This window comes from Brettanomyces nanus, chromosome 2 (assembly GCF_011074865.1).
Source record: "Brettanomyces nanus chromosome 2, complete sequence".
NCBI classification, from domain to species: domain Eukaryota; kingdom Fungi; phylum Ascomycota; class Pichiomycetes; order Pichiales; family Pichiaceae; genus Brettanomyces; species Brettanomyces nanus.
The window spans coordinates 1,173,020-1,196,226 of NC_052375.1; the positions used below are offsets into that span (position 1 = coordinate 1,173,020).

At 41.5% G+C, this 23,207-nt stretch overlaps 10 protein-coding genes across 10 annotated transcripts; 8 read left to right on the top strand and 2 right to left on the bottom strand.

Moving 5' to 3' along the window:
• Positions 1-668: 668 nt before the first annotated feature.
• FOA43_002550 (uncharacterized protein) lies at positions 669-3,731 on the top strand (the record flags this gene model as incomplete). Its single annotated transcript, XM_038922837.1, has 1 exon — positions 669-3,731. The coding sequence occupies one exon, from the start codon at positions 669-671 to the stop codon at positions 3,729-3,731; it is 3,063 nt and encodes a 1,020-aa protein (XP_038778765.1).
• A 9-nt stretch (positions 3,732-3,740) lies between these two features.
• Positions 3,741-4,187, bottom strand: FOA43_002551 (uncharacterized protein; the record flags this gene model as incomplete). The annotated part of the gene is made up of 1 exon (XM_038922838.1): positions 3,741-4,187. The coding sequence occupies one exon, from the start codon at positions 4,185-4,187 to the stop codon at positions 3,741-3,743; it is 447 nt and encodes a 148-aa protein (XP_038778766.1).
• A 1,644-nt stretch (positions 4,188-5,831) lies between these two features.
• On the top strand, positions 5,832-8,261 carry FOA43_002552 (uncharacterized protein; the record flags this gene model as incomplete). The annotated part of the gene is made up of 1 exon (XM_038922839.1): positions 5,832-8,261. The coding sequence occupies one exon, from the start codon at positions 5,832-5,834 to the stop codon at positions 8,259-8,261; it is 2,430 nt and encodes an 809-aa protein (XP_038778767.1).
• A 666-nt stretch (positions 8,262-8,927) lies between these two features.
• FOA43_002553 (uncharacterized protein) lies at positions 8,928-10,793 on the top strand (the record flags this gene model as incomplete). The annotated part of the gene is made up of 1 exon (XM_038922840.1): positions 8,928-10,793. One exon carries the CDS (start codon positions 8,928-8,930, stop codon positions 10,791-10,793), a length of 1,866 nt encoding a protein of 621 aa, XP_038778768.1.
• A 477-nt stretch (positions 10,794-11,270) lies between these two features.
• FOA43_002554 (uncharacterized protein) lies at positions 11,271-11,813 on the top strand (the record flags this gene model as incomplete). Its single annotated transcript, XM_038922841.1, has 2 exons — positions 11,271-11,279; positions 11,364-11,813. The coding sequence occupies 2 exons, from the start codon at positions 11,271-11,273 to the stop codon at positions 11,811-11,813; spliced, it is 459 nt and encodes a 152-aa protein (XP_038778769.1).
• A 488-nt stretch (positions 11,814-12,301) lies between these two features.
• Positions 12,302-13,651, top strand: ERG13 (3-hydroxy-3-methylglutaryl coenzyme A synthase; the record flags this gene model as incomplete). The annotated part of the gene is made up of 1 exon (XM_038922842.1): positions 12,302-13,651. The coding sequence occupies one exon, from the start codon at positions 12,302-12,304 to the stop codon at positions 13,649-13,651; it is 1,350 nt and encodes a 449-aa protein (XP_038778770.1).
• A 1,291-nt stretch (positions 13,652-14,942) lies between these two features.
• On the top strand, positions 14,943-18,269 carry FOA43_002556 (uncharacterized protein; the record flags this gene model as incomplete). The annotated part of the gene is made up of 1 exon (XM_038922843.1): positions 14,943-18,269. One exon carries the CDS (start codon positions 14,943-14,945, stop codon positions 18,267-18,269), a length of 3,327 nt encoding a protein of 1,108 aa, XP_038778771.1.
• Positions 18,270-18,534: 265 nt separating this feature from the next.
• FOA43_002557 (uncharacterized protein) lies at positions 18,535-19,725 on the top strand (the record flags this gene model as incomplete). Its single annotated transcript, XM_038922844.1, has 2 exons — positions 18,535-18,540; positions 18,562-19,725. 2 exons carry the CDS (start codon positions 18,535-18,537, stop codon positions 19,723-19,725), a joined length of 1,170 nt encoding a protein of 389 aa, XP_038778772.1.
• A 134-nt stretch (positions 19,726-19,859) lies between these two features.
• On the bottom strand, positions 19,860-20,594 carry FOA43_002558 (uncharacterized protein; the record flags this gene model as incomplete). Its single annotated transcript, XM_038922845.1, has 1 exon — positions 19,860-20,594. One exon carries the CDS (start codon positions 20,592-20,594, stop codon positions 19,860-19,862), a length of 735 nt encoding a protein of 244 aa, XP_038778773.1.
• Positions 20,595-22,288: 1,694 nt separating this feature from the next.
• Positions 22,289-23,176, top strand: FOA43_002559 (uncharacterized protein; the record flags this gene model as incomplete). Its single annotated transcript, XM_038922846.1, has 1 exon — positions 22,289-23,176. The coding sequence occupies one exon, from the start codon at positions 22,289-22,291 to the stop codon at positions 23,174-23,176; it is 888 nt and encodes a 295-aa protein (XP_038778774.1).
• Positions 23,177-23,207: the final 31 nt, after the last annotated feature.

The window sequence follows — 23,207 nt, forward strand, 5'->3', positions numbered from 1 at the left end:
CTTTCAGGCTCGCTTCCATATACTTTATTAGCCAAGCAAGTAATCATCCTTGATTGAAACTGAATAACATCGTTGGTATTTGAAAAGTCAAATTGTTGGTCTCCAATTTCATCAACCTGATCTGTTATTGGATCCAATGGGGAATAACAATCATTAAACCAAACTCTTTCCAACGGGCTTGGATAGGTTGGGACTGAAAGAATCCATTTGCTCACCTTCTCTTTATGCGACATATTGGTTTCTTTTCTTGGATTAAATGTAGAAGGAAATGGAGCGGGCACAGAGGAATTTTGGTGATTCAATATTAGAGAGTGTTCTTTGACTGGTTCCTCCCCCTCCTCAAGTTTGATACGCTTGCCAGAGCCGTCCTTAGATGTAAGCTTACCATTTGTAAAAATGTATCCAAATTCCTTCATTCCAGTTATAATCACTATTTCAAAAAAACAGGGAAGAAAGGTTTAAACAACACTGGTATATGTCAATGGATAGATGGCACTAGCACTGATTAGCTTCCTCGATAGCGCTTAATTGATATGAATATTTAAAATCCTTTTTTTTAGCGCCAGAATCGGACAACGCGGAATCTAATGGATCGAGTATGAAATTTATTGATCTATTGCTAGAGCCCAAGACTTTGCTTCAATTTGCTTCAATTTGCTATCTTTGCAATGGGTGTTCATGAGCTTTGGGATATTGTGGGACCCACAACTCGTCCTGTAAGACTCGAGGCTCTTAGGAATAAAAGGCTAGCAGTGGATGCATCGATTTGGATCTATCAGTTTTTGAAGGCTGTCAGAGACAAGGAGGGCAATCCTCTACGAAACTCGCATATAGTGGGATTTTTCAGACGAATATGCAAGCTACTTTACTTTGGAATCCGACCAGTGTTTGTGTTTGATGGAGGAGTACCTGTATTGAAGAGAGAGACAATTCGAAGGAGGAAAGAAAGGAGAGAAGGCCAGAGAGAGTCTATGGAGAAGACTGCTCACAAACTCTTGGCTAAACAGCTACAGCGAGCTGCTGAGATGAAAAACGAGGGATTGGAAACAGTTAGAAAACCAGCTAGATCTTCTGCCCTAAAGAGCAACGTTCCTATAGGCAAATTAGACCTTGGCGAGTATTATGAGGATAACAACTATTTTGATGGAGACTCGATGAGAAAGACGCACGAATCCGAAAAGAAAGAAGAAGAAAGCCGAATATTCAGGAAACAGGACGATTTTGATCTTCCACAGATAGAAGAGTTTAAGATTGATAAGAAAGATGAGAGGATGGTGGCAGATTACGAGTATGACCGGCTGACGCAAGAGATCCACGAAGATTTAGACAATATTGATTTGGATAGCATTGATCCGATTTCTACCTCATTTGATAGGCTTCCATTATCAACTCAGTATATTATACTATCACACTTAAGGCTTCGATCGAGATTGAGAATGGGATATACAAAGGATCAATTGGAGGAGTTGTTTTCGAACAGTATGGAGTTTAGTAAATTTCAGATCCAAAGAGTCCAGAAAAGGAACTATTTCACTCAGAGATTGATGAATGCATCTGGAATGGATACTGACAATAAAACTGTGTCTAGAAGAAGGATTGTTGGAGAGAAAGATAGAGAATATACCTTAGAGAGAACGGAGGGGGGATATGTGCTGTCTATTAACAAGGATAATGAAGATGAGGGAAAAAATGTGGATAATGCAATCCGTTTGGACGAAGAGGAGAGAGGAAGAGATGCTTTGGAGGATGATGATGATGATGACGAAGACATTGAATGGGAAGAGGTTCCCACTGGCACTGCTAATCACTCATCTATTATGGTATTAGACGCTAATAAGTCTCCTGGTAATGAAGGGGCGAGGGCATTTATGGATCCATCGCTTTATAATAAGGAGACACTTTTTGTTGATCAAGAAGAGGAAGAGGAAAATGTTACAGGGAAAGACGACTCTTTAATGGAGAAGATCAAGTCATTGTATGCGTACGCTGAGGAAAATAACAACAAAAGAGCCAGCATGAAGACAATGACTGTTGCGACTACAGGAAATGATGACGAAATGGAAGGAGAATCAATAGAGGAGGAAGATTTGAAACAGGCTATTGAAAGCTCTAAAAAGGATTATATGGCTATGCTTGAAAGAGAAAAGCATCCAAAGAACGCAGGAGAAGAGGAAGAAGCAAAACAACCTCCTATTATATTGAGTAAGGAGGCTTTAGAGAAGACGCTAAAACTACCAAAGTTTTCATTTGGAGGTTCATTATTGACACAGAAAACGAAAGGGAGAGATATTGAAGAGAAAAAGGATGAACCATTGAAAGTAGTTGAGAGTCCCACTAAACCAGTTAAACCACTACCGCTTCCTGACTGGTTTGAAAATAATGCGGTAGAAGATAAACATAGATTTGAGCCTGATATCGGTGTTGAAAGTTTGAACTCATTAAGACAAGAGACAGAGGATGAAAAGGCTGGATTGCATAAGTTTGTTGAAGTAGAAGATATGTTCTCGGAAGAAGACGAGCCCGAAGTTGTGGTTATAGAAGATGATAGGAAGGAGAAAAAGAAAAAGAAGGAGAAACAGGGGGATGAAGATGAAGGAGTGAACGTTGAAGTTGTAACCGAAATGAATAAAGGCAATAAGGAAAAACAGGAAGAACAGGAAGAACAGGAAGGGGAACCACAGTCATCCATGCTACCTTCCGTACCATCAGCTCAACATACTGATGATTATGAATTCTCTGAGGATGAAGAACAACAGCTTCAGGAAAACATTAAGCAAGAAGAGGCTGCTTATGGAACGTTTGTCAATCAATTATCGGATAAGAAAGTTTCTAGTGAAAAAAAGACAGGCTCAATGTGGTCTATGGATGAAGAAGTGAAATTACAAGAGCAGCTAAGAAAGCAGAAGCGAGACTCTGATGAAGTGACTACGAATATGATCATGGACATTCAAGATATGCTCTCGAGATTTGGTATTCCTTTTATTACTGCACCAATGGAAGCAGAAGCTCAATGCGCTGAGCTCTTTAAGCTTCATTTAGTGGATGGAATTGTGACGGATGACTCGGATTGCTTTTTATTCGGGGGTATTAAAATTTATAAGAACATGTTCAACGAGAAGAACTATGTGGAATGTTACCAATTGGAAGACATTGAAAGAGACATGGGACTAACGAGAACGCAATTGATAGAGATAGCTATCATGCTCGGAAGTGATTATACAGACGGTTTGAAAGGTGTTGGTAAAGTGACAGCCGTAGAAATATTGGCAGAGTTCAAGAGCTTATACAAATTCAGAGACTGGTGGCTGGACTATCAGAACGGTGTGATAGATAAATCTGCGGATGATAAAATAAAGAAGAAATTGAGACGACAGTTAGGCAAGTCACTATATTTGGGAGAGGATTTTCCTAGCCAGCAGATATATCAGGCTTATTTACAACCAGAGGTTGACCACGATAAGACCGCATTCAAATGGGGATATCCTAACTTGGACAAACTAAGAACGTTTTTAATGTACAATGTTGGTTGGCCACAGTCCAAAGTGGACCAGATATTGGTTCCAATTATTCAAAACCTCAACAAGCCTCAACAGACTATCGAGGAATTCTTCCCCGTAGAATTAGTGAGAAAGAGAAGGCAAATCATGATGGGAAAGAGACTTAGAGAGGCCACTGACAAGCTCAAAACCAGGTATGATGCAAAGAAGCGCAAGACCGAGGAGAAGAAATGAAGGTTTTTTTTACTCCCACAAGCTCTGTTCGTAACCTTCGGTCACAGAAGTGTCTTTTCCATACAGCTCTTGCCATTTTACAAATCCTCCTCTAAGAACACTGACGTTGATTTTATTTACAAATGCCTTCTCCTTAGGATCTGCAGTTGCATCTTCAAGTACTTCATTGAGGTATCGCAGAAATTTCATTGCACTAGAAGGACCCCTCTGCTGACTGAGAGCACAATGAAATATCACCGTTGTAATATCGTGCTTAAACATTCTCGTGAGAATATTGGTACTCTCATATCCAATATCAGCTGAGGGTATATGTAAGCAGCCTTTAATGTGACCTCCAATGAAATCCGAATCTCGAACATCCACCACAAGAAACTGTGGACTCGAATTCACTTTAGTTATCCATGCCTTCAATTTGGCTGGTTGGATGTACGACAAGTCCGTAATAGTAAACGTCATAAGTAACAGATGGGGAGGAAGATAAATGTATTCAGTCGAGACAACCCATCATTTTTTTCGTCTCACTCTTTTGACTCTTTGGGGTTATCTATAGCCTTTTAAGGAGCAATCTCCAAGGATTAAATATTTTATGTCATTTACTTCTAGTCATACATATGGGTAGTGGATACTTAGCTTGAAATATGTTTATGTGGCTTCCTTCTGACGGTGATCTTGGGAATCTTTTCGTCGGAACTCTCTCCATCGGGGGATTCACTATCATCCCAAAATACGTCATAATCATCCATACTCTTTGAGTCATTATGATCGATTCGGACCCAGTCCATTAAACTGTCGAATAGATTGCGACGCCGAGATGGGGATCTTGAGAGTCCATTGCCATTATATTTCAAGGCAAACTTATCTATCGGGGCCTTAGTCTTGATATGACGAGCTCTATGAGTGTTTTTACGCAGAGCCTCGCGAACCAACGTATAGAGGTCCTTCGACTTGGTGCTTATGCTATCATTGTAGTTTTTCCAGGAGTCTCTAAAATCGTTAATCTGCTTCTTGAGGTCCAACTCGTTTTTCTTTAACCAGGAAACATTCAACTCTTTTCTAGTTGCACCACGTGCAAAGTTTCTTAATAAATACTTATCATAATCCCGAATAATTTTTGTAATGATATCGGAAGTAGAGATACCCTCTGTTCTCTGAGTGGCAATAAACCTACCGGCCTCTTTCATAGGCTTATAGATATCCTCAATGCCATCGGCAACATAAGGAAGATCATCGTGCGCGCAGTAATCAATATTATGCTTATTGATAAAGTCCATAGTAATAATCCAAGGAGCATTTTCAACTACCTCATCCACCCATTTACAATGTCTGACAGTTTCGTACCTCTGCTTGTCTGTTAACACCGTTAAACCTTTTCTGGAATGTGTTTCTTCATCATTTGGTATTCCCACGAGAAGAAGAACATTTGGAAAAGCCTTTTTACATTGCTCTAATTGTCTCATATGACCGAGATGAAACAGATCGAATACTCCGTCTGCATAAAGTCGAACTGGTCTATCCGTAGGAGGGACTTTTAAAGGATATCCTTTTGGTCTAAACTTGCGATATCTCTCAGGAAGTTCAGAATCATATTTTTTCTCCTTTTCCAAAAACACCTTCATTGAATCAGCCGCCTTACTATCCAGCTTGAGTCTCTTGCTATGACCATTTTCACTCATACTTCTACGCCGTTTAGAGCCTGAAGATACAGCGGTAGTGGTGGTAGAGGCAATTGATCTCAACTTCTTCGGCGACTTTTTCGGACTTTTAATATTCTTCGCCATTATATTATCGAATCGGCCTATTGCAGGAAATTGATCTTGAATCTGTTTCTATCACCTTTATCTTTTAAGAGAAGAAAAGGTCACTAAGGATCAAACTCGCTTAATCTCCTCGTTTGTTAGATGTTCGCGAATCGAGGAAGGAGAAAAAAAATTTTTGCACGCGAAACTTGCAAATTTAAATGAAGGGGAAAGTCAAGAAAAGCCATATCGTCGCGTCGATAGAGATAGACCACATTTTAGTAGAGTGCCTAGGAGCTCTTGTAATAAGATAAACGAGTCTTTACTTCCAACCAACTCTGTCGTCTATCCGATATCTATCACCATGTCGGACTCAATTTTAGCCAAAAATATTGGGAACTTCTTTGAAAGTCTCAATTTCGAGTCCTCAAAAGAGTACCTTCCACCATCATTAACAAAGCTCATCAATAGCAACTACTACTCCAAAGATACATACTTCACTCCCCAGGAAATCATCGCAGGATTGAACTCGTCCAATGACAACGAAATTTACATTGTCCTCAAGTTTTTGGTTTGTATTCTCACCACCAAACAAACCTATGATGAGATCAATCAGGTATTTCCTCATGTGATCAAGAATATTAACTCAAGCAACTTGAAGAATAGAAGACTAGTCTATTATATTCTACTCAGATTCAGCGACCAGCAACCCGATATTTCCCTTCTTTCCATCAATGCCATCCAGAAGTCTCTCACCGACAAGAATTGTATCAATAGAGCATTGGCGATTAGATGCCTTAGCGGAATCAACATTCCTGCCATCTTACCCATACTATCTCTCTCTTTGAAGAAGAGCATTAAGGATTTGTCCCCATTGGTGAGGTCCGCATCGGCTATTGCCATAATAAAATGCTATACTTTGGATAGAGCTTACAATGGTTCTTCGGAAACTATAGGCGAACTATTAAAGGATTCTTCATCTCTAGTGCTTCAGCTCTACCACTTCTTGGACATCTTGCTCAGCGACAACGACACTCGTGTCATTGGATCGGCAATAATTTGTTTTTACAGCATCTTTCCGTCTTGCTTTGATTTGATTCACGGTAAGTTGACTCATTTGATCGACAAATTGAACTATTTGGACCCCTACTCCACTGAGCTATTGCTTGACATTTTGACTGATTACTCCAAAGTGTTTTTCTTACCTACAGAGACAATAAAGGACGAATCACATCTTCCGAAAGAGTTGGCCAGCCTACTAGTGAACTTGAAGTTCCTCATGTTTACCGACAGTGGGAGTATAGTTCTTGCTGCTTCTAGATGCATAAGCACGGTTTTTCCGTTTGCTATTGAGCAGCTTCAATTGGTTGAAGTATTAATCAAGTTCACATATCCTTCTGCTAGCTGCACAATGAGTCAATCACATTCTAGAGCCGCCATTTTAGGTGAGATTGATCACCTCTTATCGAAAAAGCTTATTACCATCAGTAAACATCAATTGAGCTGCTTCATACCTTTGACAGATGATAGCTATAAGGTTTGCAAGTTGAAAATCAATATCTTATTTCATTCGATTGACTCTGATACGTTTGATTTTGTGTTTGACGAGTTGAAATTTGTGGTTCAGGATTCACAGATGCCATTACAACTAAGAAAGTATACATTACAGCAGTTAAATGGCATTCTAGCAACTAATTTGTCCACCGATCAGCTCTCGAAAGTGGTGAGATTCTTTTTAAGCAAATTAAAGGCCTCCAACGAGAGTGATAATTTAGTCAGCGAGAACATTACAGGATTGAGACAGCTGATTCAAGGCGATGTTACTGGATATGTTGATGTTTTGATGAAGCTGGCCGGTAGACTACTTGATGAAAATACTGATGCAAGTGAGGACGACAACAACCGTGTGTTTCTTGCACCAATAGCGCAGGCTTCCATCGTTTGGCTATTGGGTGAATTTGGAATTAACTCACCACGGGTAAGCGAAGAAGAAATGAAACTCGACGTCGATCCGGAGAGCAAAACATTAAAGATTATGACACTTAGAAAGTATCTTCCGGACCTCTTTCGGATTGTTGTGTCGAGATTCAAGCATTTGGACACTCTAGTGAAGTTAGAAACTCTTCATGCCATAACCAAATTGGTGACCAATGATATCTACGAGAGCAGAAAGCTCAACAAGCCATACAATTTGCAGGGAAATACATTGTTTAAGCTGCTTAACTGGGTTCTCCAACTTACCAAATATGACCACGATGTGGATCTTAGAGATCGATCAAGACTTGTTGGGGCTATAGTGCCAAATGTGATCTATGGTCCAAATATTGAGGCCAAATCAGAACAGTTGAACATAGATGAGATGTTTGAGAATCCGGAGGTTGCTGCATATTGTGAGGAAAAGCTTAACAAAATCGAGTTGGCTGTCTACATGTTCCAAACAGAAAAGCCTACACCTCAAGCGAACGCAGAGAATAATCAGAGTACAGAAGTGGCACCCTTTCTACGTCAGTACCTTAGAGTCACCGAGAACCAGCTGGATCCCGCTTATATCGAATATTACAATGAGGTAAGAGCACAAGGATTTGACTTGAAGGATTACAACCGATTTGGAATGAACGCAGTTTCGTCCAAGTCGTTCAACGCATCTCATTCTGGTTCCTCTTCTATGGAATCGCCCACTCCAAAGAACAATCATTACTCTCCTCCTTCTTCATGGAACATTCATCCAAATGTCAGCAAGTACAAATTACAGACGCTAGATGACTTTTTGGGAGAAAACAATAACCAGAAATAGTATTGCACGAGATGTTATATCACGTGTACAGATAGACTGAACACATTTTTTTTTCTTCCTTTTTGTTTGCAACGGCTTCTCAGTGAGACTCAACGCAGCTTATAATACTCGACCCAGGTTCTTTCCATTTATAACTTATCGTTCTTGAGTACAAGCTACTTCCCTTCACTCTCCTTTTTTATTTACTAATTATGACATCATTCTTAGGTTTTGGCGGTGGCAATAGCTCTACGTCCAATTCCGCTCCTGTGAATGCCCAAGTGGCTCAGACTAAGGATAAAATCAAGAGTTCGATAGCTCAAGAAATGGCTACTGCATATGCTACCGGACTTGTGAATGCTTTGTCGGAGAATTGTTTTCAAAAGTGCATCACCAGACCCACCGATAGCTTGACCGGCGAGGAGAACGAGTGTGTAAGCGATTGTTCCGCCAAATTCATGAGATCCTGGAACTTGATCTCCAGAGAGTATATTGCTAGAATCAACAAACAAACCTAAATAGATGGATTCATGTACATAATATAGATATATTAGAGGAAGTAAATCATTCTGTAATGATTTCGTTCTGCGTAGATTTTCAAAGGTTCAGATTTTTCGATGTTTCGAGGCTCTTCGCATTTCACTCTTGTGAAGGAAGAAGGTCTTATAGATTACGGACCAGTCGATCATGTTGAACAAGGCCGTCAGATGTGCATGCGTTGTGAGATACTTTCGACGGTTTTATGCTATACCAGTTGGAGGAATCAAAGGGAAAATACGAACCACTAAGAGACCTCACAAACCTGCGCAGATGGGGAAGTTGACTGATGACGATGATTTTGAATTTTTTGCCAAGAAAATAACGAAAATGAAAAGAAATCAAGACACCAAGAAGGCAGAACAGGTTGAATCGCATGAGCTAGTGAAGGGTTCTGATGCATGGCTAGTTAAATTCAACTCTATGTCGGAGCGTCCTATCTCTGAGAGAGTCAATGAAGTGTCGAAATTCTTTGCCAAATTTTGCTCGTATGACAAGATTGAAAAGCTCAGCACGGATTTCGTGAGTTGCATTCGACAAAAACTGATTCAATTTGGCGATATCATCTTGAAAGATGTGGTGAAGGATGATGATCAATTGAAGACAGTGTATAGCGAATCAAACCCAAACTATGCTTATCTGCTCGCCTGCATTCACATTTTGAATGGATTCGATCATTCGGAGGTCATTAAAAGTCGGATGAGTGCGAAGAGAGTTGCCACTACTGATGAGTTGATCTACGAGGAGTTCAAGACGATATTAAATAAAGAGCAAAGCAACGAACAGAGTACTATTGATGATGATCACAGTAAAGAGATGGCTTCACTTGTACAAGCCTATATGAGACTTCCGAAACCGAGAAGTCTTCATATGCAAGCAGAAGACATGGAGGATTTCCTTGAAACCATAGGAGAACACTTGGATGATATTGAATTGAAAACTATAGGAGCCATCTATCAGGATGTAATGGATTCAGGGATGATGCTAACTTCCGGGGAGTTGAAAAAGTGGATGGCTTCAACTTTAGAGCAGTTTCATGACTTTGATAGTGATATCTACCAACAACTTAAGCTTGGAATCGAGAAATTGGGCTACAAGGTCACGAGGGATCACTATAATTTATTTCTTGCAGCCTGCTTGAACTCGCAAAGTTACGATCTATTTCAAGAGGTGCTTCAAGATATGGTCAAGTGCGGTCTTGAGCCAGACAGATATACGCTTACGTTGATGAATAACTACAGTGGATTGACTGCTGATATGAACCTTTGGTTGAATGTAATGGAGTTGCGAATGACGCAATATCCATATATGCTTTCCACTGACGATTATGAGGCAGCATTCAGTAGTTTAATATCTTTGGGAGGAGAGAAATTAGGCAAGGACATATTACGGACCCTCATCAGTATCAGAGACGGATATAGAGATATGCATAGAGAAGAGTTGGAAAAAACGGGTACGATGGACATTCTTGAGATCGATAATTCTACCAAGCAGTATATTCCGTACGAGCATCCGTTGGAACTGTTCGATCTTGTGACTGATCAGCAGGAGCTAATCATGATCTACCCACGTTTATGCAGCGGGATGTTTGAACCTTTTATAAAGACATGTTCTACTATGGAAGATTTAGACAAATTGATACAGATTATGGACTCTAATGGAGTCATCAGGGATTTGGAGACTTTTCATTCGATTTTTGACTTTTTGCTAGAACACAAGCAGGTTGTCAAGTTTGAGCGGTTCCAACATATCGTGATAGGAATCTTAAATGATGATCACGACGAATATTTATGCTACTTGATGGAAGACGAACATAATCTACGGGCATTTGTGACGTTGAGCCAAATGTATACGGATGTTGGAGAATTGGATGCCAACAACGACCAAGTGGTAAATAGTTTCAAGTTACTATGGGGGTACTTAGAGCAATTGGGGCATGGAGAAGGTGTGGATGAAGAAACGTATACAGAAGCGGTTAAGAGCGTGTTGGTATTGAGCAAAGCCAACGTTAATTGAGACCCAACAGGGAAACTGTCAATATTTGTTAGTAGTCATGCAATGACCAACTCTGCTATGAGTAATAGTAGCAAAATATAGTGCAGAGAAGCCACCAGGGGAAATTAGTCAGCGTGGGGACGGGCCCCTCATAATGAAACCATGCAAGTCATCAAAGCCACTGAAGCCGGCCAAAAGCCACCGAACCCCAGCAAAAAAGCCACGGCCGTGGCGGCCAGGAAAGCTCGGAGATTAGCACTGCCTGACCACAACTATGGCTCAATCACCACAGCGCACATGCCCAAATTGGTAAGCGGGAAAAAATTTTCAGCTTTTCCACAGTGGCACATGTTGATGCTTTAACCTCTATCTTTAGATATGGTGAGTAATACACTCCGTAAGCTCCGGAAATATAAGATGGGGGAGATTTCCTTGGAATTGAAGGATGTTTCGAATTGGTAGGTTTTGTAAAAACTTTTATTTACTATTATCAACATCATGAATTCCGTATTTAACGACAGATACTGCATCGTGGACCAGAAGCCACTAGGGGGTGACTCAGATTTATACTGCTCTTCGAAATGCAGACAGCGGGACTTTCAAATTGATAGCGAGGTGCCCAGACAGGGAAAATTAGTGAGGTATAATGTTGCAGACAACGATTCTGGGATAGAAGACGCTGAGGCCAGAGAGATCACACAACAGTTATCAGACGACGATCTGGACTTGATACCGGAGGAGGAAGGGGAGTTTGACGTGTTCCAAATTGATGACATAAGCACAGAATCATACAGCTCATCATTACCGTCTCTAATATCGGACCAGTCTTTGGACAACGAGGAACTATTGGACGAACAGATGGAGGCCGAAAAATACCAACATCCCGTGCGTTACGAGTGGCTTTACGAGATTGCGCCATCGAAGGGCCAAGAAATTCAACAGAAAGATCAATTCAGCTACAAGTTGATGATGGGGCAGAAGGACACGCGTCATAATAACAGCGCTGAGCAAAACTACCAGCTATGGCTTCAGTCACACTAATTAAATAAGGGTATAATAAATGGGAACATGGATAAAATATTAAAGCTGTGTATTATTACATCGATGATATCATCGATGCGTAGATGTGAGTCTCGTTCACTCCTCCTCTTCTATTCTGTTTCAACTTTAGTCCTTCAGTCGCGCCGGAGGCGATCTCTCTTATTCATGGCACCGGTTTTGCCCTGATTGACCTGATTGCCCTGATTGACCTGATTGCCCTGATTGACCTGATTGCCTTGCCTACTTGCCCCTCTTTTCTCTCCCACTTCCACCTCGTACCGCTTCGCGAATGCTTAAAAAAATTTTTTATATTGGGATTCTATACCGTACATATATAAGGCTTCAATTGATAACGAATAGATATGTAAGTTTATGGGTTTGTTGAGTTTCTAGTTTTTTAGTTTTAGTCTTTGGTTTTTACCTCTCACTTTTTTCTTCCTTGTCTAAAGCATTTTTTCATTCTCAACTCTCTATCAATTATTCATTCCATGTCTCCTGAAAAGGTCGGTATCAAGGCCCTAGAGGTCTATATCCCTGGTCAATATGTTCACCAGGGCGAGTTAGAAAAGTATGATGGTGTTTCTACCGGTAAATACACCATTGGCTTGGGTCAAAAAAACATGGCTTTTGTCAATGATCGTGAAGATATTTATTCTATGGCTCTTACTGTCTTGAAGAACCTCATCAGCAAATACAGCGTCGATACCAATAATATTGGTCGCTTGGAGGTGGGTACAGAGACTTTACTGGACAAGTCGAAGTCAATTAAGACTTTCTTGATGCAATTGTTTGGCGACAATACCGATGTTGAAGGTATTGACACGTTGAATGCTTGTTACGGTGGTACCGCTGCTGTTATCAATGCTATCAATTGGGTTCAGTCCGATTCTTGGGATGGAAGAGATGCCATCGTTGTTTGTGGTGATATTGCCATTTACGACAAGGGTGCTGCCAGACCAACTGGTGGTGCAGGCACTGTGGCTCTTCTAATTGGCCCTGATGCTCCGATCGTTTTTGATCCTGTTAGAGGATCATACATGGAGCATGCATATGACTTTTACAAGCCTGATTTCAACTCTGAATACCCTTACGTTGATGGTCACTACTCTCTGGCTTGTTACGTTAAGGCAGTTGACTTCTGTTATAAAGCTTACTCCAAAAAGGCCATTGCTCGTGGCTTAAGTGAATCCAAGGGCTCCACTGTCGGCTTGGACTACTTTGACTACAATGCCTTCCATTCCCCAACCTGTAAGTTGGTTATCAAGTCCTATGCCAGATTGATGTACAATGATTACTTGGATAACACTGCATTGTACCCTGACTTGGACCCTAAAGTTTTCCGTGACATTCCTTACGAGAAGTCTCTAGTTGAGAAGGCCATTGAAAAAAAATTTATGGCTCTATCCAAGGAGAAGTGCATCGAACGCGTTAAACCTTCGCTTGAGTTGCCAACCAACATCGGTAATACCTATACCGGTTCTTGCTGGGGCTGTCTCTCTTCTCTTTTGTATTACGTTGGTAATGAGAAGTTGCAAGGAAAGAGAATTGGTCTTTTCTCATACGGTTCAGGTTTAGCAGCTACTCTCATGTCCATGAAGGTTGTTGGTGACATTAGCAAGATCACCAAGATTCTTGATATTCAAAACAGATTGGACAGCAGACTCGAAAAATCTCCAAAAGAGTACGAGTCCGCCATTGAATTGAGAGAGAGTGCCTATATGAAAAAGCCCTTCAAGCCTGTTGGGGATACAGAGTACATTCCTGACGGAACTTATTATTTAAAGGAAGTTGATGACAAGTTCAGAAGAACCTACAGCTTGAAAGGTGAAAAGAATTAGTCAGCCTATAACCACTCCTAACCGTCTACCTTTTAACTTATTCTATTACTGTTGCTTTATTCTTCAAACTAACTATTACTTTATTATTACTTTGCTTATACAAAACTTGCTAGAATAGATATATTATATTGGCAGTGTCATACAAAATAGAGAAGAAAGACAAGTCATCAACACTGTGAACCGATGATCATGACACCTCCTGTCACCATCATAGTAATAGCTGCCCACCACCAAAAGTTGTAGTCAAAAGTTGATGTCCGCACAGCATTAGTTTTATATCTGTTTTCTAGAGATCTTTTCACTCTTTGCGATAAACCTGCTGGAGCGGCCTGTGTAGGTTGCGCTAAATCGCGCTTGGCCACAGTAGTGGATTTTGCGGCATCAGTTTTGGTATCCTGCACAAATGACCCTGAGCTTTGACCATTTCCAATATATTCAGTAGAATCTGCACTAGAAGTTGGATTCAAGGTGATTGTAGGCAACATTTGAGGAGGTCTGTATGCCAAGTAGAATGGTTGCATGCTCTCGCCATCCGATTCTGAAAGATCAAGTCTCCATCTTCCGTGATATGGGTCAACATAAACGCTGTATGACTTAAACACCTCGGTTTGGTTATATCTTGTGTAAGAAGAGACCCCATCGTCATTGCAGGGCTCTGAAAGAAGCTGTCTGCCGTCCACCTTGAATGGTGTAAGGGTTATAGAACCGGTAGAGTTGATTATATAAGAGCCGTGTTGGAAGATTAACACAGCATCAGGGCAAGTGTGATCGGCGGCATTTGATGAGACCTGATAGATGGCCTCTTCAAAATATCCATCTTCAGAAAAACTGTACGAAATGCCCGGAAGAGCTGGCTCTATAAGTAGTTCGTCTATTGGATCATAAAAGCCAGGACCGGTAAATACCGTGTTGGCCTTGGTAGTCCATGTACCAACAATGGATGCAATCGAGTCGTCAGCAATGACGGCAAATGCTAATGCAATAACACTAAATATAAGAGAGATCATATGCACAGCATAAAAATGAAAGAAACGATGTGTATAAAATGTTAGGAGGAACAAGAGTGTAATCTATTTCTAGCTGCTTAAATGATACTAAAAAAAAAATTGAATAGAAAGAAAAAAAAAAAACAGACACCGAATCGGCCGGCTTCTGAGCCTCGCTATTCATATATCCTGCATTCGCCACAATCTAGTCGTGGCGAATGCTGCCAATGGTAGAGGATTTTATTAGGATGAATGATTTTATTGCTTTCCTTTTGTACTCTACCCTTTCGAAAACATCACTAACTATGTCAAAAGTATCAACGCCTGGATCTGTGAAAGGAGTTGTTCCTTATTCACGTAAGGATGACGATCCTAAGGTTAAGGCGTCGTATACTATGCCCAAAGAGATAGTAGAAAAGATAGATAAAGAAGCACAGTCTTCAGAGTCTTTGGATGTGCTACAACAGCGAATTAAAGAACGAAAGTTGGAATCATCTGAGAATGACTATAAGAAGAGAAAATATGAGCTGTTTAAAGAAGCTACTGAGAATAAGACGTATAGTCAAACTGTGAAGAAGAGGAAAGAAGAGAAGGAAGCTGAGGATGAGTTCATTGAAACACAAGGTAACGCTACACCCCCTCGTGATAAGACACCGCCAAGACGGGAGAGAAAGAAAAGATGGGATGTTCGACCTGAGGATTCCGGGAAGCTGAATAGTGCTGCTGTAGGGAGACCTTCACGGTGGGAGACAGATGAAAAGGAGAAGGAAGAAGACGATAAAAAGGCTTTAATTCTTGGCAAGGTTCCTGTTGTCGATGGAATTGAGTTGAATGACCAAAACTTGACACTTTTACTTCCTCCTGGATTCAAAAAAGTGCCGGTGCCGTCTGAATACACTCCTTCGTCGCTGGACATGCCCGATTTCTCGTCTTTCAACCCTCAAACCAACGTAGCCGGATATATGATTCCTGAAGTGAGTAGCTACAAAGATGTTCAGACGCAGATGGCCGTGAACCCTCAACTTATACACGAAGTTCCCGGAATTAAAGATTTGAAGTACTTCAAAGATTCGGACATGGCAGTTTTCCACAAGCTTATAAGCACACGGGATATCCCGGATTCACAATTGTCTGTTCTTGACAAGAAGGAGAGAAACTGTATGAAAATGATTCTCAACGTGAAGAATGGATCTAGTCAGTCTAGAAGAGTTGCCATGAGACAACTCACCGAGAATGCTAGCAGTTTTGGACCAGAGATTCTGTTCGACATTCTTCTACCTTTGCTAATGACTAAGACTTTAGAAGAACAGGAGAGGCATCTTTTGGTGAAGATGGTGGGCCGCGTGTTGTTTGTCCTTGATGACTTGGTGAAACCTTACTCGAAGAAGATTCTTGTAGTGATGATGCCACTGCTTATGGATGAGAACTTGTATAGTAAACTTGAAGGACGCGAAGTGATCTCGAACTTATCTAAAGCCGTTGGACTAGCACATATGATATTTACCTTGAGACCTGATATAGACCATCCAGATGATTACATGAGGAATTTGGTTTCACGTACGTTTGCTGTGGTGACTTCTTCTTTGGGCGTTAAGTCTGTGCTTCCATTTCTCAAAGCGGTTTGTAATTCCAAGAAGAGTTGGTTGGCACGACACACTGGTGTTCGAATAGTTTCTCAGATAGCATTGTTGATGGGTCCTACAATTCTACCATATTTGAACCAACTTGTTAGATGTGTGTTACGGAATATCGATGACGATAACCTGTCCGTGAGAACCATGGCTGCCAACACCATAAGTGTCTTGGCAGAAGCCTCTAAGCCTTATGGATTTGAATCATTAGAACCTGCCATTGAACCTCTTTGGAAAGGTTTGAAGCAGAATAGAGGTCGGAATTTGGCCGCGTTCTTAAGAGCATTGGGATCATTGATACCATTGATGGATGAGGAGTACGCAAATTACTACGCCAGAGAAGTGTTTAGAGTGATTTCCAGAGAATTTGACTCTCCCGATGACCGAATGAAGATCGCCATTTTGAAGATCATTGAGGAGTGTTGCTCTCTAGAGACGATAGACAAGAAATTGGTACTAGAGGGTGATTTTTTGGATGATTTCTTTAGTAGCTTCTGGACTAGACGTGCTGCTATGGATAGGAGAATTTCGAGTATATGTGTAGATGCCTGTTATGCTATTTCTTTAAAGGCAGGGAGCGGTGACATAGTGGGAAGAGCACTAGTATCTTTGAAGGACGAATCTGAATCTTTTAGAAGGATGGCTATCTGTACCGTGGATCGTATTGTGAGTGCCCAAGGAAGTTTTGAGCTTGATGATAGAGCTGTCAATAGATTATTGGATGGGTTGCTTTACTCGTTACAGAATCAATCCGAGGGTGCCGACAAGGTAGTCCTCAAGGGATTCGGTGATGTTTTAAATAGCCTTGGTATGCGAGCCAAGCCTCACTTAATGCCGATTGTGAGTGCTCTTCTCTACCGGCTGAAGAACAAGGATGAAAGTATTCGAGAACAGGCAGCAGATATGATTTCGAAAGTGGCTCCTGTGTTGAAGGTGTGTGGAGAAGATGAGATGTTGATTCGGTTGGGTACAATTCTTTACGAATCTCTTGGAGAGGTTTACCCAGATGTTCTAGGATCGATTCTTGGAGCATTGAGATCTGTTATCTCCAGTCTAAACAGTTTGGACTTATTGAATCCACCTATTTCACAGATATTGGCTACTTTGACTCCAATTCTCAGAAATCGGCATGAGAAGGTACAGGAAACAACAATAAATCTTATTGGAGATATTGCTGAACGTGCCAAGGATTACATTAATCATCGGGAATGGATGAGAATTTCGTTTGAGATGTTGGAGATGCTCAAATCATCGAGAAAACAGATTCGTATTTCTGCCAACAAAACGTTTGGACTTATTGCCATGAACATAGGACCTTCGGATGTGCTAGTGACACTTTTAAATAACTTGAGAGTTCAGGAGAGGCAATTAAGAGTGTGTACTGCCGTTGCTATAGGTATTGTTGCCGAGACATGCCTTCCGTACACGGTGCTCCCGGCTATGATGAACGAGTATCGATATCCTGACAAAAATGTTCAGAATGGTATTCTCAAGGCTCTTTCGTTTATGTATGAATACATAGGAGGTCTCGGAAGTGACTACATCTATGCAATTACTCCGTTACTGATAGATGCATTCGGCGACAGAGATATAATCCACCGTCAGACAGCGTCCACCGTGGTTAAACATATGGCATTGGGAAGTATCGGACAAGGGTATGAAGATGCCTTCATGAATTTCTTGAACTATTTGTGGCCCAATGTGCTGGATACCTCACCGCATTTGATCACGAGGGTGATCGATGCTGTGGATAGTTTGAGAATGGTGTTAGGATGCGGAGTGTTGATGAACTACGTTTTGGCCGGGTTGTTCCATCCAGCTCGAAGAGTCAGAGCTGCATATTGGAGGATCTACAATACAATGTATGTGAATGCAGCCGATAGTATGGTTCCATATTATCCGAGATTTGAGGCTGTGGGAGTGGAAATACAGGCGAAAGAGGCTGAGATTGATTTGAATCCGAGGGATTTGGGGGTGTCCGAGTTGGACATATGGGTGTAGAGAGATATGTGGCACAGGCCTCTTCATTTTCCATAATAGCGAATCGCCGGTGGACACTGAAGACGATTTCCTAATTGGGCGAATCCCGCACTTTATTGTAAAATCTGAAACATAGGCTGCAAATCGTGGAACATTACGGTGATTGACGGCATAATAAGGCGAACCAAGCTGTAGGAAAGGACAGGTTAGTCAACCGAGGTTTTCTCCCGTCATATAGAACCATTTTTTGATTAATAGCATGGATTGTATTTCCATCAATAAACAAATGGAAGTGAGTAAAGCCCTGAATAAGCAAATTAACGTCGCGCAGGCAGAGTGCAAGCAGCTAACGCTGCGGCTCAGTAAGGCCAAGCAGCAGAGTCGAGATGCTACGTTACAACTTCTGGCCAGTAACTGTCGACAGCGGTTGGATGGTACTGGTCTCAACTTTAGTGAATATCGTACATTGAAAGGACATTTTGATAAGGTGGCAGATGTAGCATGGGTTCCTGATAATAGACACGTGGTGAGTGCATCTCAGGACGGCTTTTTGCTAGTTTGGGACAGTATTACAGGGTTCAAAAGTCAGTTGATAGAGTTGGACGATCCTTGGGTGATGTGCTGTGACGTGTCACGTGATAGCCGCTTGGTTGCAACCGGAGGTCTTGAAAATGCCTGTATAGTCTACAAGCTTGGACTGGACCAAGGCGATGCTCAGAGTCAAAGTGAAAAGTCAATTTTGGCAATATTTAAGGGCCATAGAGAGTACATTTCGGGACTCTCCTTTCTCAGTGGTTCTTCGTCACAGATTGTCACGTGTTCCGGAGACAAGTCTTCGATTCTATGGGATACTACCAAGGGTGGCCAGGTTGGCACGTATTACGGACATCTAGGAGATGTATTATCACTGAGTGTAAATAAACAGGACCCCAATGGGTTTGTCACATGTTCGTGTGACCGCATGGCATTAGTATGGGATGCAAGAATACCTACAAGCGTGAGGAAGTTTTCGGTATCTAATGTGTGCGACGCATCTGCAGTACAATTCTTCCCGGATGGTCACAGCTTTGCATGTGGATCAGATGATGGTACCATAAAGATGTTTGACATGCGATCTGATGGAGAGATTGCGGAGTATGGAACGAGCGAGATACGGAAATATAAATTGAAAGCTTCGAGGATGTACCCCACGGCTGCTAGTACCACATCAGGATTGATGGGATCAGCACAGGCATCTATGGAGGCATCAATAGACAACCCCGGTGTCGTTTCGATAGATTTTAGTCGAAGCGGGAGACTCCTGTTCACTTCATATGGTGAACTTAACTCTGTTATAGTAAGAGACACAATTACAGGGGAGATAATAGGATCTCTAGAGGGTCATAGAGAGTGTATCAATCGTATAAAGGTGTCGGATGATGGATTGGGTATAGCGACGGCCAGTAGAGACCATACGGTGAAAATATGGAGTTGTTAGTCAACTACAAAACTTCTCTTTTAATTTAAGTAGTAAGGTGTAATACGAAAGTATATTGTACAACAAGAACAGATAACAATAAGCAGATACCGACCTACTCATCCACTAACGCCCCTGTCTTCGGATCTAATAGATCACTCGACCCTCTTCCGCACATAATCCCACAAGCTCTTCAACAAAGTATCAGGAAGAGTGTACAAATCCATGGTAAATTCACCATTTTCAACATCATTCTTAATGTTCATCTCAGCAGTTCTGTTATCGTTTACCATCTGAACCACGCCAAGAAGATCATCTTCGTTCAACTTGGTCAAGTAGTCGGCCATTCTTTCCAAGTCCACACCGGCCTTAGAGGCACCGGTTTTCATTTTCTTGATAGTTTTGGGGTCAGCAGCATTGTTACTACGCCTTTTGGCACCGGCTCCACTAGCACTTGCTTCGTCCGGATTGAAATTTGGAACAGGACCACTATTGAGCAACTCTTTCAAAAGAGGAGCCTTATTGGTGTTGATGGTAATGATGTGATCAATAACATACTTCTCCTTCATAAAGTTCAAGTCATGGTTCAGCTTCTTGTCTCCACCCTTGTCAGTTATTGTGAGAGTAATTGGAATATCAAAACCACCCCATCCTTTCTCATCAATCCGGAATGGTGGCTTCTTATATGCCCGCACAGGGTTAGAAAAAGTGGGATGTAAGTGGTAGGTGACCTTGTCGAAGAGTGTAGCAGGAATCTCGTTACCCTTGTCGTCAACAAGACAGATCTCAATTGTCCAAGCCCTCATTGGGAAGCCTGCCTGCACCGGTGCAATGTCCTTGAGAACACGCTGAGTGGTGGTAATCCGAACGGTTCTTTTAACTTCAACCATGGCAAACTTGAATAATGAAAGGCGAATGAAGCAACAAATCAAACTGCTAATCAGAACAACAGACTTCTGTGTGAAAGGGCTGTCTGCCTCTGTAGTTACCAAATTTTTTTCCAACGTAAAACTTTTTAGACGATCAAGAGTTACCGGGTTAAGAGAACGAATGGCGAGCAAGCGACCGAGCCACAGGAGTAAGTACTCTTATTGCGGTATGTCACCTTCAGATGGTGCGGGGATATATCTACAAGTGTGATGCCTACGTGCGTATAATCGTTGTTTGTTTCTAGCTATTCATTATTTAAATCATTCCTATGGTTAACACCACCAGTAGACCTATGAAAATTGCGGACAGGCTTAAATTATTTCCTACCGAGTCGTTACTGAATTCAAAGCCACTGTTCAAAAGATATCCGAAGGAAGTGTAGTTCTTCTCCCAATTTTCCCAGTTGTTTTCTGTGGCGATGGTTGTACTATCGGAGAGAGAAGTGGAAGCTGAACTTGAAGAAATCGAGAGTGATGACGAAGCTTCTTCTGTGTTGTAGTCCCACAACGCCCATGAGGATTCAACCAACAGGGAATCAGATGGTGCTTTGGTAGAATCAACTGTACCATCAGGGATGCCGGTGGTGGTAGTGCCTATGAAGCCAATAGAGCCAGCACTACCGGTAGTATGGGTGCTCTCAGTCTTACCAACTGTACTGGTTACTTCGGACACTTGAACCATCCTCTCAAATTCTAAACTAAATGTAGCAGAAGTAACTTCAGGATAGATTAATAAATTTGGGGTCATAGTGCCTTCGTCTACCTCTACGGTCTCCAGCTCTACAACGGTACTGGTAGTCTGAATCTTCAGGGTCCGGCTAGCATTCCTAGTTCTCAAAGGAGTATACTCTAAACTCGGAAATACAGTAGTGGTCGCTTGCCATATACCTTTGGGGCTATGACTTGTTCTAGTTCTTCTCAATTGTCCAGTATAAACGGGTGTTCTCTCCGTTTTAGTAACCGTGGTGGTCTGCGTATAACTTCCAACAGTGGAAGTCACAGTAATGAAAACTGTGGTAGTAGGATCCAAGGTAACATAGATAATGGAAGGAGTTGGTTGAAGAAGGTTTTCAGTAGTATTTGATATGTCTTCGATAAAATCTTCATCTTTAACAACGTCAAAATTGAATGCCTGTGGATTAATGGAACTCACAGAGGTGGAAAATTGAGCGCAAATCACTATCAATAGTGGTAAACTTGCCAGCCTCATTGTCTATTTAAATAGTGTTTTGTAAAGAATGCTACTTCAAGGATAGATACAATTATAGTGTAGATTAGCGCCAAATACTGTGCGAATGTAATCCTTCCGTCCCAAAAAGGAAACTTAAAATTGTTACATGAAGTGCGCAGAAAGTAAGCTGCAAGCGGCGGTAGATCCATCAACCAGCATTTTAATTCAGCGGCTGCCTCTGATTGGCCGTAACTCTTAATCTTTAGTTTTTCACTGTTACCTTCTTCATGAGCTTCCCTTCTCCACTCCGCGCAGGTAGGTCCATCACGCCACAGCAGCAAATAAAAAAAGGCGTTCGTATTTGCGCCATGATTCTTGATGCTTATAAATCAAAGTGCATATAAATCAGGGTGCATTTCTCCCAGAAGTAGAGACCTCAATATATCTTCGTTATTCTTCTAAACAAACATCATTACTCATCAATATGTCCAACGAACCTAAAGCACCTCTTGTCAAATTAAATTCTGGCAATTATATTCCTGTCCTCGGAATAGGCTTCTACCTTACTCCAGAAGATGAAGCTGCCAACATTGCCTACGAAGCCTTGAAAACTGGCTACAGAATGTTGGACTCTGCAGAGGCCTACGCCAATGAGCGTGGGGTAGCAGAAGGAATATCCCGGTGGCTAAAGGAGGACCCCACACACAATAAGCGTGAGGATGTGTTTTTCACCACAAAGATTAATGATAAGTTCCACGGTTACGAGGAAACTAAAAAGGCTCTAAAGGATTCGCTCGAAAAGACCAATAAGATCGGCTACATCAATTTAGTGCTTGTCCACTCTCCTCAGTCGAACTATGAGAAAAGACATGGCACTTGGAGGGCTCTCCAGGAAGCTGTGGCTGATGGTAGTGTAAAGAACATTGGAGTGTCTAATTACGGTATTAAACACTTGAAGGAGTTATTGAGCTACCCGGATTTAAAGGTGAAGCCAGTTATCAATCAGTTGGAGTTGCATCCATGGTTGACGAGAGATGAATTGGTTGATTTTTGTCGGAAGCATGGAATCGCTATTGAGGCTTATTCGCCTTTAACCAGGGCCAAGAAGCTCGACGATCCAGATTTGGTGAAGTTGGCTTCCAAATACGGTAAGTCTCCTGCACAGATTTTAATTCGTTGGTCCTTGGATAAAGGATTTATCCCATTACCAAAGACTGTACATTTACCTAGATTGGCTCCAAACTTTGACGTTTTTGATTTCAAGTTGGATGCAGAGGATGTTAAGCTACTTAATGGAAAGAACGAAGATTTGAAGTTTTGTTGGGACCCTACTGTCTATCCGTTAGACAATGAAAAGACTGAAAAGAAATAAGTACAATACTGAAATACACGTTTATTAGTAA